The sequence below is a fragment of the Choloepus didactylus genome, chromosome 8 (assembly GCF_015220235.1).
Source record: "Choloepus didactylus isolate mChoDid1 chromosome 8, mChoDid1.pri, whole genome shotgun sequence".
Lineage (NCBI taxonomy): Eukaryota > Metazoa > Chordata > Mammalia > Pilosa > Megalonychidae > Choloepus > Choloepus didactylus.
Window position 1 is genome coordinate 12,563,788 of NC_051314.1, and position 15,181 is coordinate 12,578,968.

Below are 15,181 nucleotides of genomic sequence, written 5' to 3' on the forward strand. Positions count from 1 at the left end.
GCTGGTCATCTTACATAGTTGCATGTAAAAAAGCCAACAAATGTTACTTTGGTAGCTATTGTTCTGTGGCAGTGTGCGAGGGATAGAAGTTTCAAAGACGACTGCCTCACAGGAGTTTGTATTTATATAGAAATGGAAGAAAAGAAACTACGGATGACTATATTTTTTGTTTTTAACTCTTCATTAGGAAGTTTCAAATGTCCCAAAAAGTAGACAGCATAATATAATGGACTCCCATGCTCAGAAGTTGTTTTACATCATCACATTCTAATGCCCTGCTTTCCTCAGCATGTAGCAAGAATGTAATACTGACAATCTTTATCTTTTTCCTAAGCCTTCCAATATGAAATCTCATAATGAAAGATTAATAATTTCAGGAAAATGACCTTACATAAAATAAGATAAAGCAGATGCATAGATTCCTTCCTGCACCTGCCCTCACTCTATCAGAGGCCAGAATGAACCAGTTGGTGGTGAATGGCATTTTAGGAGGTGGCTGTGACTCACAGGACTTCCCAACTCACCAACATATTAGAACTAAAATGTTAGAATCAACTTATTAAATAATAATGTTCTAAGCCTTGATGCAAACTTCAAGCATGGATTCAAATATTAGAGGGACTCTCTCTCCCAGTGCCTGCCTTCTGGACTCAGAATACACACAACATGAAGCATATGGTCAAAGCCAGACCTAAACACGTTTCTTTGAGCTCCTAAGTTAGGTACTACAACAAGAAGGAAAAACAGGAAAAGAAGATCACTAGCTAAAAGGAGATTCGAGTCTAACTGGTGGAGACATTAAGAGATGAAACAACAGGAAACAGAAATAGCACAAAAGTAATGTAACACACCACAGCACAGTTTAACCAATTCCACCTCAACCTAAATCTTTGCTTACTGGAGTTGCAGGCTGCGGAGGCAGCAGTGGTGCTGTCGGGGTGGGAACAGAGGCTGCTGCACTCTGCTGTGAGAGTGGCTGTTGCTGGGGCTGGTCAGCTGAAGGAGCCGCAGGAAGTGAAGGCTGCACTTGGGGAGGAACTTGCGTTGGCGGTGGTGTAGGCGTCTGCCTTGGAGGGGGATGCAGAGCCTGGGACTGTGGGCCAGACGGCATGGCTGGAGGTGTAGGAACAGGGGCTGGAATTGTTGCTGGTGGCTGCTGAGCCCCTATGCTGGGGGGGGTGTGGTGTGGGGTGGGGGTTCGACTAGGTACAGGAGAAGGTGAATTCTGATGCAGAGTTGGTTGAGGAAGAGGGGGACAGTGAATGTGGCTCCCTTGAGACCCAGGAGGCATTATAGGAGAGTTCACAGGGCAGGAAGAACCAGACATTTGTGCCTGTTAAAAATGAAAAACGAAACAAGAAGTCACTTCAGAGAAGAATTAAAGAAGTTTTCACATAGGCAGGTTATGTGCATTTAGGACACAAAAGATTCAACAGCAACAGGCAATGCCTCTACTACAAAATGTGTCAAAAATCCTGTTATAAGGGGGATTATCTTTGGACAATGCAATCAATATGGTACTTAGCTAAGTAGGCTTCAGGTGGTTCAGTAGAATGGCACAGCTATTGAAGGGTGTGGGAATGGGGAGTACACACCATGTTCTAGGGCTTTCCTGTGCTCTATTGAGCCAATTTTTCCTATTACATGGAGTTTTCACTAAGATTTCATTTTTAAAACGGTGTACAGTACTAAAAAAGAAAAAAAAGGTTAAAGCCTTTGATTTAACCTATTTCCTACTTTGCAACAACACCGTTGCCATACCAGAGTAATGTCTTCATTCAGACAGAATTGTTTTATTAAAATAAAAAAAAAAGAATCATATGCTTTCACCTGATATTTGTTGCTACCCTTCCCTGTAAAAACCTGGAACAAAAGAACTATATAAAAAAAAAAAATCACAAAAACAAGTAAAAAATCCACATGTGAGACATACTTGAGACACTGATGCTTGACCACTGGACTGAGCCAAAGGCATATTCGATACATTCATTCCCTGTGTTGAGAACTGAGTCTGGGGAAGGAACTGGCTCTGACTGGAAGGCTGCTGCATGCGAGGCCCATAGCCCATAGGCTGCAAAAAAAAACACAAGAGAGCACCAAACTCCTTCATTACACTGTTACACTGTTACTCTGCAGCTAGAAGAACCAATTGCTCTGGCCCAGCCTGCTGTCACTCAGTAAGCGGAAGAGAAAGGATACGACAGTGGGTGAAGAAGGGAGAAGAGGATGCAGGAAGAAAGAAGGAAAAGAAAATGGCGGAAGAACAGATTCCCCAGCCAAGATGATGGGGAACAGCCTCACAGTTTCCCTACACCCACTCTCAAGAAGTAACAAGTGAGACAACGGCAAATTCTTGGGCAATACACAAATGCACCTGGAACTCTGACGAGGTACAGAGGTAATGTTTCTTTGCATGTTGTTAGGTAAGGAGAGAATCTTTGCTAATGTTGGTGATGTTATAGCATCAACTGCAAGATTCCAGAATGGGGACAAACAAGTAAAATCTGCCAAGATGTGGCCAAATGTAGTAGGACATGATCCACACTAGGATTGTTACATTTCATTTCTAAAAATTGCCCTACACAAATCCAAGCCTTGTAATAAAGGAAAACTGGAGTATCAAAGGCCAAAAACCTCATAAGCTAAGAAAGGTATTTGTCTTATAGATTAAACTGAAGACTAGAACTCTTCTTTAAACACAGCAGATTGGTACCAAGAAGTAATGCTGGAGGAACCTCAAAAAGCCTCAAAAATTGGACATACCAGCTAATGCTGAAGGACAGGGTGAAGGAAAATTGGATTGACTGGCTAAGAGTTTGCATGAGGAGCAGCGAAATGCTCAGTCTTAAAAAAAAACAGGCAACTGACTCCGTCACCCTAGAAAAAAAAACAGATGATTTCTTGCCTGGGAAGGTGGGAAAGCCAGGTGAACTGAATGAAAATCTGCAGGATGCTAAACAGTGAGACCCGGGGCAGCAGAATGGACGCTTTTTGATTAATGAAACAATATTATTAAAATTATACTACTAACTATACACAGCCCACAGTTTACATTAGGGTTCACTCTTTGTGCTCTTTGTGTTAGTACTATTGACTTCTTAAACTACAAACATACTACAACTTTGGATGTATATTTTTTAGTGTTTACTTTCTATAAATTAACATGGCATGTGATTATAATCAAGAGTTCTTAACTATATTGGATCCTATAGTATACATCTTTTAGAAACCAGATTTTTTCCATTTAAAGCTGTGAACAGCTTTCATCCCATTAAATTATTGCCTACAAAGCATTTCAACTTAGAGATGTGCTGTAATTTAATCATGACGAATCCTCTAATGTACGTTCAGGATATGGCCATTAATTTACAACAGATTACACAGTAAAAATCCTTAACATGAATATTTTTCCACACTACATATACTGGCAGTATTTTAATGATTATTTCTGTAGGACAAGTTTTTAAAAACAGAGTTCTACGATAAAAAGTTAAGCAAAAATTAAAGATTTTAATATTCACTGCCTAATTGTGGTATATAATTTCGTTTTCTCCATTCCACTTCTTTTAAATAACTATCTTGTCTCCTGAAAACAATACAGTCATTTGATTATGTCTATATTAAGGTCCATATACAACATAAATGATGAAAAAAATCAAGATAAAGGGTTAATCACTTACAATTTTCATGTTTAAATAAGTGTGAGACTTTTTGTTTATTAAGTGTAAGGAAAGAAAAGGGATTTTTAACAAATGTCAGGTAAAGGCCAAACCAACTGATCACCTAAAGAAGTCAAACTGACCGGGTTAAGAGTGCCAGGCTGAGCCAACTGTCCATGGTGCTGAAGGGGAGAGGTCTGTCGGGGTCCAATTGGGGGCTGGGCCATATTCATCTGGCCAAACTGATTCAAACCTGTGAATATGTGCAAATTATTAGAACTGAACACTTTCATGGAATTAGAGAATAAAGGACAAGCTCTTCTTTTACTACTTCTAAGTCATTTTAGCATGAAAAATAAAGGAACCTGCTTTCTATCTTCTAACTGTAAATAATCTTTCATTCACAGTGGTAATAGAAGGGCACTGTAACATATGGTTTCTTAACCAAATTTTACAATCTGCAGCAAATCATCTAGGCCAGTTGTTTGTAAATGGATGCTTGTTCATTTAAGAGATTATTTGCCTCTTGACCTGCCAGTCAGCCAAACAGCTTTTCACCCTCCCTTCCTCCTTGGGCTCCAACTTCAAGATGCTTTCTGGTTTCTCAAGCATGTGATGATGACACCTGCTGCTGGCCCAAAGCACAAATTGAGGTGGTAAATATAATCTTTAGTACACTAGGGACCCTATTAAAAGGACCATGGTTAAATACATGGATTCCTTTCACAACTTACCAGGTTGTGAAGCTATCCTAGGCATCATCTGGTTTGGCACACTGCCACGGATCATAGTTGGGTCAGATAGAGGACCATCTACAGTGAAAAAGGGAAAGAATTAAAAAGCATCTTTTGAGTCAGCTGTTGTTACCTTAAAAACAAACAAACAAAACACACACAAAAAACCTCAGAAACTATCTTTAAGAATACTTCAGAGAGGTGACAATGTGATTGGGAAAGCCATATGGACACACTTCCCTTTGTCTCATTTATGGATGGATGAGTTAAAAAATGGGGGAAGAAAAAAAAAAAAGGCACCCAGTGTTCTTTTTTACTTTAATTGTTCTTTTTCACTTTAATTTTCATTCTTATTATTTTTGTGTGTGTGGTAATGAAAATGTCAAAAATTAATTTTGGTGATGAATGCGCAACTATATAATGGTACTGTAAACAACTGAATGTATGCTTTGTTTTGTATGACTGCAAGGTAAGTGAACATATATCAATAAATATGAATTAAAAAAAGAATACCTCAGAGAATTTAGTCTGAATCTCAAAAGAATAAAGTCCTGACCTAGTCAATGAATAAGGAAGTATATAATATTGGCTATCTACTAGGTCAAGAAAGTTGCTACAACCAGAACACTGAGACTATGAGAAGTAACTGTTAAGCTGTTGGATGTTGTTTATTTTTTTCTCCTTTTTTTCCTTCTTAGATGTAATTTTTAAATGATGCTTCTAAAAATAGCCCTTTATTTAGTGTTAAGAAGAGTGACAATGTAACATTATGTTCTGTGTGTAGGAAGTACAAAAGCTGCTGTGGGGGCCACTGAATTTGGTTAGTCTACCAACATCTATTGGCAGCTAGTTACCACACTGCAAGTCAATGAGTGTCAAAGCAAGCCAGGATCTCTCAAGATAGCTAAAATCCGTGGGCTACCATTTTCTAGGTGTCACTATGAGAGAAGAGATTTGGGCTCTAAAAATGATGCCCGATGATGAAGAAATGTTAAGAAGCACGGCCAGAAATCTTAAAAATACTGTTCGGCTAGTGTTTTTACTAGTGGATGAGTTATTTTACTTGTGAAGGTGAAGCATCATTCACAAACCCAACAGTAATTACGCAAACTTACACGAATTAATGACTGGGTTTAGATACCAATTTCCACCCAACATAAATATAACAAAAAGCACTTACTAGATGTCATTCCTGGTTGTGGCTGCCCCATGTTAGGCCCTGGATTCATGGAAACTGGTACCATGCCTGCAGCATTTGGCAGCATGTTCTGTTTCTGCAATCTAGTCCTTCGTTTTTCTTCTAGTTCTTTCTGGATCTTATAGATCTTCTCAGCTAGGAGGTGGTAGTATTCCGCCTTTTTGTATTTTGGAAGTAAAATAAGAAAGATGAGGGGGAAAAGGGAACTACCATCAAGTAACATAAAAAATGAACTAAGAACAGATAATTAGTTTCATTGAGAGAATAAGCAGTAATTTAAAATGGGATGGGAAGAATCTGATTTTTCTTCTTAAATCATTCCAAACATGAGTTCGTGTTTGGACAATCATGTGATCAGCAGCTTTCTTCCAAACCTATACAGTAAAGCATGACCTGACCTCTCAAAGTAGGTTTACTAAATGCATGCAGGAAGTCTACAGGATATGGAAGGAATATGCTACATTTTGAAGAGCAAATTTAAAAATGTTTAACCGATGTAGAGAAACCAGAATACTACTTAAGATGAATATACCAAGCAGCTGATTCACCATATTCTGGTGAAAATAGCACAGACAGTAACAGCTTAGCAACTTTCTATGTTGACAGAAGGACAACCCTGATAACAAAGTGCCACATAAGTACACTGTATTAAGAGGAAAAGTTTAAGATGCTTCATGACACACTTTAATAAAATTGCTGTTATCCTGACTGCTCAGTGAGAATAAGATGAGATATAGCTAAAGGGTCTCAGTCTCTGAAACACACTATTACTTGCAAATGTTCAGAAGAGGAGCATATTCATTAGGTTCATTTATGACTATATCAAGAAAAGAAAACAGATGCTCACTCGATTATTTGCAGATTCATACATGTCCCCTTCCACTTTCCGGGCATATGCAACGAGGTTTTCCATCCGTCTGTCTTTTAAAGCTGCAGGATCCGGAGTAGGAAATATGGCTTGAACGCTGGAACAGAAAAAACTACCACTGTAGTATGATGTCAGCTTTCCACTCACATCATAGAAATCTACAATGCTTTAAATTTTTGCCTAAACAGTATTTTCTCATTTTCACTCAGTGAACACTGAGTAGTTACTCAATGAACATACTGAGTAAAAGAAAAAATAACGGGGGCTGAGGTATGCTCAAATATAAATAAATACAAGACCAGAATGATACTGTCTTCTTTGCAGTGAACAGAGGGTTTTAATGCATAAAAATACTCTCTGGTACTCATCATGCTTAATGTATGCAGAACAAAAAGTCTGTCAGTATCAACTAGCAACCGTCTTCAATTCCTTTACTCTAAATTTACTCAGCTTAGATCAAGAAAAGTGGAGAGGGCAGATATGCATAATGATTCTGTTACAGTCAAAGTTTTTCACTCTTTATTAATTCTCTACAAAATGCTGGACTAGTATTCCTTAAGATGACAAATATGATTGCTAGCCAGTAATTTTATCATTTGGACGCCTTGTTTTCAGTTATGTAGTACTTTAAGGAACTAGATGCAGAAGATATTAATGAAGGTTAAAAAAATAACTGAGTTGATAGAAAAATTGGTAAGCTTATAATAAATTTTTAAAGTCAAGTCACATAAGCTATCTTCTCTGGCCATTACATAAAATTTCCTAAACAATTTAACTGTCACAAAGTAACAGTATGTTCTGGTTATTCTGTATTAATAGATTTCACTAAAATCTGTTTTTACCTTGTCAAATTCCATTTCTAGCACTATCATTTTAGTATTCCTAAATGAAATTCAAGTATAATTGGTCAGCTAATGTGACATAAAAATAAATTAATAAGCTAAAAGCTAGGCATCATGGTTCCAAACCAATAACAAATGTGGATGGGAACAAAGGAGAGCCCTCTAATTAAATGGAGGAGAAAAGACTGCTCTCTCCAAGTAAAATATGCTGTGTGTTGTCAAGAAGCTTAAGTTCTGTAATGATCTTGGGTTTATTACCATTTTACCACTCTGTATACCTCTTCTCTTTCCTCTAACAAGATAAAGACAGTGTTTGTGGGACAGAGTGCATGGCATATTATCAACTTCACAACAAACTGTAGAGAAGGCAGTTCACAAACTGTTGTTATCTGTGCATCTGGAGGATGAGGAAACCAGAGAGACCACCCTACCTGATTAAACTTATCATCATAAAAGCTTTACCAGGAATAACAGAAAAGGATGTTGCCGCTGCCTATATTTAATGAGCTGATGCCTAGTTTTATTTTTTAAAATATGAGTTTTACAAAGGCAATGACACTAAAATATCACCAATATATAAAATATTAATTATGTACCTGGAACTAGGCAGACATAACAGTTCATATACTGTTAAAGGAATGAACTTCTGATACATATGACAACATGGATAATCATGACGACATCATGCTCCGTGAAATAAGTCAGACACAAAAGGAGGTATACTGTATGATCTCACTGATAAGAATTATCATTATAATAAGAAAATCCATAGAGTCAGAAACTAGAATACAGGATACCAGGAGCCAGGGTTGGGTAGGAATGGAGAGTTAATGCTTAATTGCTATGGACTTTCTGTTCGGGGTGACGGAAAAGTTTTGGTAATGGATGGTGGTGATGGTAGCACAATATCGTGAATGTAACATCACTGAACTATGTATTTGAAACTGGTTAAGAGGGGAAACTTTAGGTTGTATGTATGTTGCTAGAATAAAAATCTGTAAAAAGACTGTCTACAACAGTGTATCCTAATATAAACGATGGACTATAGTTAACAGTATAATTATAATAATATTCTTTCATCAACTGTAACATAGGTACAATAATGCAAAGTGTTAATAATAGGGAAAACTGTGTCTGTATGGTGCTGGTGGGGATAGGAAACATTTCTGTAAATCTAAAATAAGTTTATTTTTGATTGACTGCAAAGGGGCATGAGGGAACATTTCGGGATGATGGAAATGTTCTATATGTGGTGGTGGTTACACAATTGTATACATTTGTCAAAATTCATTCAATTCTGCACTTAAAATTGGTGAATTTTATTGTAAGTAAATTATACCTTAATAAAGAAGAAAGAAAAAAAAGTTTGCCTAAGGAAAAAAATAATAATAAAGCCATAAAAGCAGAAGTATCAGCGCAACAGCCAAGCTATGGAAATACCAATAATATTCCTCTGGTGGGTAAACACACTGTAGAATCAGAAATGTATTCAAATAACTTTCTATGAATAAGGTATGCCCACACTTACAGTTTATGAACAAGATGATTTCGAAGATCCTGAGTAATATCTTCATGCCATGGTTTCCGAATTCCAGTACTGGATGGTTGAGCTGCTGTTGGCAAAGGACCAAGGGAGGCCACAGTGGCATTTTCACTCATCATCGGGCTTTAAGAAAAGGAGTCATAAAATAGTTATAACTGGGGAAAAAGGTGAAAATGTTGGACTTCCCCACCTGGGTTATTACTGATATTCTCACAAATATTGAGGACTAAAAATTTAGTAGGCTGAGCCCTCAATCTTGGGGCTTGCCCTTATGAAGCTTGTTACTGCAAAGGAGAGGCTAAGCCGACTTATAATTGTGCCTGACGGTCACCCCCAGAGAACCTCTGTTGTTGCTTAGATGTGGCTCTCTAAGCCCACCCGGCGAGTGAAATCACTGCCCTCCCCTCTACATAAGACATGACTCCCAGGGGTGTAAACCTCCCTGGCAACGTGGGACATGACTCCTGGGGAAGATCCTGAACCTGGCATTGTAGGATTAAGAAAACCTTCTTGACCAAAAGGGGGAAGCAAAATGAAACAAAATAAAGTTTCAGTGACTGAGAGATTTCAAATGGAGTCAAGTGGTCACTCTGGAGGACATTCTTACGCACTATATATACACATATATATCCCTTTTTAGGTTTTAGTGTATTGGAATAGCTAGAAGTACCTGAAACTATCAAACTGCAACCCAGTAGCCTTGATTCTTGAAGATGATTGTATAACTATGTATCTTACATGGTGTGACTGTGTGATTGTGAAAACCTTGTGGCTCATACTTCCTTTATCCAGTGTATGGACAGCTGAGGAGAAAAACAGGGACAGAAACTAAATGAAAAATAGGGTGAGTGGGGGAGATGGAATGCTTTGGGTGTTCTTTTTACTTTTATTTTAATTCTTATTTTTATTCTTTTTGGAGTAAGGAAAATGCTCAAAAACTGTTTGGGGTGATGAATGCACAACTGTATGGTGGTACTGTGAACAGGTGATGATACACTGTGGCTGACTATGGTATGTGAATATATCTCAATGAAACTGAATTTAAAATAATATTTAAAAAACAGTTATAAAAAGAAGGGTAGGAGAAAAATATAATTTAAATAGAGCTCACAGTGGTTACTGCAATGGATCCAATACTCTATGAGGAAACTATTACATAAAGAAGTCTGGGTAAAAAAGGGGTGTAACCAGGTGTTTTGAAAAAGTATGTATGTGTCTGTACTTATGTGAGGGGAAGGGATAAACAACATCTCCGGGTAGAGAGAAGGATGAAGTCTTGTGTGTTATAAATTAGACCTAAACTACCACTTTGACACAGCTTATCTCAGAGAACCCCTTCCGTGATGGAGGAATTCGTAACACTAGGATAGAGCAGACACACTCATTTTTTAAGCAGCTGCAAACTTGCAACTTCCTCCTATATTTGGGAAAGTGTAGTTACCCCAGATAATTGACACATTTCAAGTAAGACTATGGAGAGACTAAAATATGGACCCAGACATCTCACTGTCTTCAGTCACCAAGGATATTCTTCAAATAAGACTAATAAAACTAAATGAGAAACACAAAGTAGGAATTCAACTAGTATTTGAAAACTAACATAGGGCACAATCAAGATAAAACTTACTTTTGAGAGTTTATGGCTGAATGCAACATTGAGTCAGAAAGAAGATTTGGTGTTTGAACCCCTACACCTCCATTTACTCCCATAGGACTAGCACCTAAGTTAAAACAGAAAAACACAATAAAAGAGAGAATATTTTAAATAGCAATTATAATAATAAGACAAAGAGAAAAAGAAAAAGAAGGAAAAGCTGTAAAAGTATTAAAAGAAAAAAATCACAGGAAATTTTTATCCTTCCAAAGACCCAAAACTCAGAAACCAAAAAAGGCAACATTTATAACATGTCAGTAGGTAATAAATAAAAAACACCAAAAACAAAGCCAAGAGACAAATGACAAATCAAAAAAAAATTATTCACAACACATATATAAATGCTAATATATGAAGTGTGTTTATAAATTGCTGAGAAAGATGAACCATCCAATAGGAAAGGAACAAAAATTCACAGAAAAAGAAATACAATAACTTTAAAACTACATGCTCAAATGCACTTACATTAAAAGTAAAAATTAACCCATTTTTCATGTATTTAATTGTCAAAAACTTCTTTATAATTTGAGAATACAAAGTAAGTGTATTGGGAAGGGTATGGAGAAAGAAGCGTTTTCAACCAAAAATCATAGCTGCATAAACTTACAGAAACTCTTGGGAGGGCTATTTGTCAATTGTTAATGAATAAAAAAAATTGTGGACATAATCTTTGAGGATTTCCACCTCTGACAATTTGTCTTACAATTACATAGGTATAGACAGACATTTGTGTGATGATATTAAAAGGAACAAAAAACTAAAACCAAAATTGTTTACAGATTTGAACTATACATATGCCATGTGTTCATTAGTGCAGAAAATTTATTTAAGGACCTAAGGAACCTATGTACAGTGCCTCTTAAGGAAAGAGATGAAAGGCTGAGTGGAAACATGTTTTACTGACTACTCCACTCCTCCTAAATGGCTTGAATAGTTCTATGTGCACAAATTGCTTCCAAATATTTTAATGAATGTTGTTTCTTTAAAAACTAAACACAATCAAGAGCAATATTCCCATTAAATTATGCTTTCATGTGGTTTTAAAAAAAACATCCTTTGATTCAAAAGTTTATTAATATACACCTTATTATGTTAGCTAAAAGCAAAAACTTCCCACTAAAATGCAAGTAATTTTCTAAATTTGTAAACAATGTTTAATGAAGAAAAATACTGTTGCCTTCTTTCAGCGAGCTTCCTAAATGCTTAGACAGAACCTTCCTCCTAATAGCAACAGGCCAGCTCCCTGAAACGGAGTTGCTACAAGTGACAACTCTGTATTTCTCACTGTAAACACCCCGTGTGTAGCTATTCCTTTTTAAAAAAGTTATTTGATTGAAGGCAAAAATAATGGTGCAATGAGGTAACAGAAAAAGTGATTACATTGTTATTATGAAATTGCTTCTCTTACTGCCATCTGATGGCACATGAAAACACAGCAAAACATTCCAAAGCCTCCAGGTCCATTTAATATTCAGCATATGACTGCAAGCATATATGTGGAAGAAGAAGAAATAACCTTAAACAACCAAGTTTTTAAGACCACAAGAATGAGCATTCACTTTAGAATTCATTAGTGTGGGAAGAATTACTGCCACTGGCAAGAATCAGAGAGGAAATGAACACAAAAAGAATTAATGGCACCTGAAAAACAGCAAGATAATTTTTTTTGTTTTCTAAGATCTAGGAGGGATCTTATGCCAACAAAACCTTAATTGATAGAATACTTGAATTCAATAGGAATGGGGAGATTAACAAAGTCATCAAATATGGTCACTGATAGTTTACATCAAAAAGTTCTAACTTTGAGATCAACATGGCCATGTAAACAGCTACTGAAAATTTCTCTCCAGAGATTCAAATACAAAAAAGGACAATTCTGCATAGTTTAAAACTCTGGAAGAGGTTACAGACTGGAGAAGCACCCTGCAGATGCCGAACTGAAGAAAGAGAAGAAATATCAGGTACTAATAATCTTCTGTCCCTGACCAGCTGGTCCACTCCCCTCCCCCTCAGGCGGTCTCAGTGTGGGAAAGGCACAGAATCAGCAAACAAGACCCCTCCCACAACAGACACAGTCTATAAAATCTGTCACAACAGTGAGATATACCCCCACCATTTGAAGACCCGAGGGACAGGGGAGGACATTTCAAGGCCCAGGTCACTGAGAGACAAACTGAGAAAATGTGGACAGAGACTGTGTTTCCATCCCTGGGACTGTGTTCCCAACTCTGAGTGAAGTAGCAGCCTTGGGGACAGCTGGAGTACTGGGTCAGCTGAGCGAGCACTTTGCCACACGTAGAGCTCCACATCGAGCCAGATTTTTCCTGTGGCCAGCAAAGTGAGGTCATAGTAATCCTACGCAGTTTCAGTATAGACGCAGCCTGTGCCGGGGGGCAAAGGAGCCTTTGAGGACGATTGAGTCACTGAATTGTGCCATATGTTGGACAGTCCAGAAGGTGCAAGGGAACAGACACACTTAAGATGCTCCAGACCGTTTATTAGGACCACAGGAGCTGGTCTACACACCCTGTAAAGAAATCCAGCCTGGTTTATACCAAAGCGCTTTTTTCATTTAAAAAGCGCTTTGGTATAAAAAGAAAAGTATTTCATAAGGAAGCCTTTGCTTTTTTGGGTTGTGCCAGATGAATAGGAACACTGAGGATGTTATACATTGAGAATCAGAATATGTTTTCATACTAGTTTTCAAAACTGGGAATCAAGATGTGATTTAACAGTAAAAAATGGATTGTAGAGGTTTTGGCTCACAACGATTAATACTAAAGAATGAGAGACAGATGATAACTTGATTTATCTTAAATCTAATAATAAAAAATAAAAGATATTGAGAAGGATAAAAAAGAAATCCCCAAACACTAGTGTTCACATAAATTTGTACACACCCAGATGATAAAAAAGAGAAAAGAGCAAAATTAGAAACTATACACAGAAGTTTTTAAAGACAAATGGGAAATAACCAAATACAAAAATGAAAATCCAGGCTAGGGATAGACATCTGCACTGGGTCAAGATCCTAAACGCAAGGAAAGAAGCAGGATGCGTTTTGCATAACATAGAAAGGGAAAGAAAAAACCATCTTAAGCCTAAAACACAAGATATAAAACAAAAGAAGAGGGGAGAAAAGGAAGAAGCCAGGTCACCCTTCTGTTCCTAAACCTTTTCCATGTATTTTAATATAGGAGAGCTGAAAATCAGCCTGAAAAGGTAGGCTCTTTCCTCACACCACCGCATGGTCCAGTTTTTTTAAAGAAACTAGTCATTCAATAATTAATCGACAAGTTAGCACTGCCTGTCATGAAGTAGCAAAAAATTAGGTAAGCTGCTTTATGGAAAAAGAGGCACAGAAACTTATCTAAGAAAATATTCCTGACTAGGTAAAATCAAGAAGTAATTCATTTTTGAAAACACTTGCAGGAATTAAATCAAATGATGAACAACAGTGACAACAAGGCAGGAATGAAGAATGTACCTAAGTACATTAAAGTAGAAGTGGCCTGGCAATGTGTGCTATAACACTACTACCTAAAATAGTCATGGCAGTGACTGCAAAATCTGACTTACAAACCTGAATGCAAGAACCAGAAGCTAGCCTGGACTCTTGAAAACGATTATATAGCAATGTAGCTTACAAGAGGTGACAATGTGATTGTGAAAGCCTTATGGACCACACTCCCTTTATCCAGTGTACGGATGGATGAGTAGCAAAATGGGGACAAAAAACTAAATGAAAAATAGGGTGGGAGGGGGTGTGTTGGGTGTTCTTCTTTATTTTTATTTTTTATTCTTATTTTCATTTTTTTCTGGTACAAGGAAAATGTTTAAAAAATAGACTGGAGTGATGAATGCATAACTATATGATGGTACCATGAACAACTGATTGTACACTTTAGATGATGGTATGGTATGTGAATATATCTCAATAAAATTGAATTAAAAAAGGAAAAAAAAAGAAAAAAAAAAAAAGGAATCAGAAGCTCCATTCACTACCTGGCAATTTAGATCGAAAATATTAAAAGGAAAAATGAAAACTGGTGGGACTCAAAGGATTGACTTTCACTCTCTAAACTTTCAATTTAAGAGAACTGTTAAACATTATTCATGAAAATAGTATCATTCCATTTTTTACATCACGTGGCTCAAAATGTGCTTTAAACAAATCTGTTAGTGAAGAATATGAAGAAAAAGAAAAATGCCTGGACAGTCAATTGAAAAATAAAAATGGGAGCAACAGAACATACCAGTGGAAAAGAGTAGAAAGAAAGAAAATTTGCTGAACTAAAAAAACCTGAAAACCTAGATGAAATTATTCTTGTAAAAATTAAATTATGCAAAAACAAATTCAGGAAGCAATAGAAAATCAATTACAAAATAAACTTATCTAACCTGAAAAGTATTTGGTAAGATGAGTTAAAATCTTACAACAATATTTGCACACTGATGTTCAGAGCAGCATTATTCACAATTGTGAAAATGTGGAAGCAACTCAAGTGTCCATCAACAAATGAATGGATAAACAATGTGGTATATACATGCACTGGAATATTATTCACCAGTAAAAAGGAATAAAGTTCTGAGACCTGCTGCAACATGGAACAGCATCAAAAACATTATTCTCAGTGAAATAAGCACAACACATGTAAGGACAAAAACTGTACAGTATCACTT

General features: G+C 36.8%; 1 protein-coding gene across 1 annotated transcript in view; it reads right to left on the bottom strand.

Moving 5' to 3' along the window:
- Positions 1 to 15,181, bottom strand: part of EP300 (E1A binding protein p300) — a 70,750-nt gene that overhangs the window by 23,066 nt on the left and 32,503 nt on the right. The window contains exons 7-14 of the mRNA XM_037845002.1: positions 10,472 to 10,565; positions 8,830 to 8,967; positions 6,439 to 6,556; positions 5,574 to 5,748; positions 4,394 to 4,471; positions 3,803 to 3,912; positions 1,934 to 2,071; positions 899 to 1,333 (exon numbers count right to left, since the gene is read on the bottom strand). Of these exons, the coding sequence (XP_037700930.1) occupies positions 899 to 1,333; positions 1,934 to 2,071; positions 3,803 to 3,912; positions 4,394 to 4,471; positions 5,574 to 5,748; positions 6,439 to 6,556; positions 8,830 to 8,967; positions 10,472 to 10,565 (1,286 nt within the window). The remainder of the gene's footprint in view (positions 1 to 898; positions 1,334 to 1,933; positions 2,072 to 3,802; positions 3,913 to 4,393; positions 4,472 to 5,573; positions 5,749 to 6,438; positions 6,557 to 8,829; positions 8,968 to 10,471; positions 10,566 to 15,181) is intronic.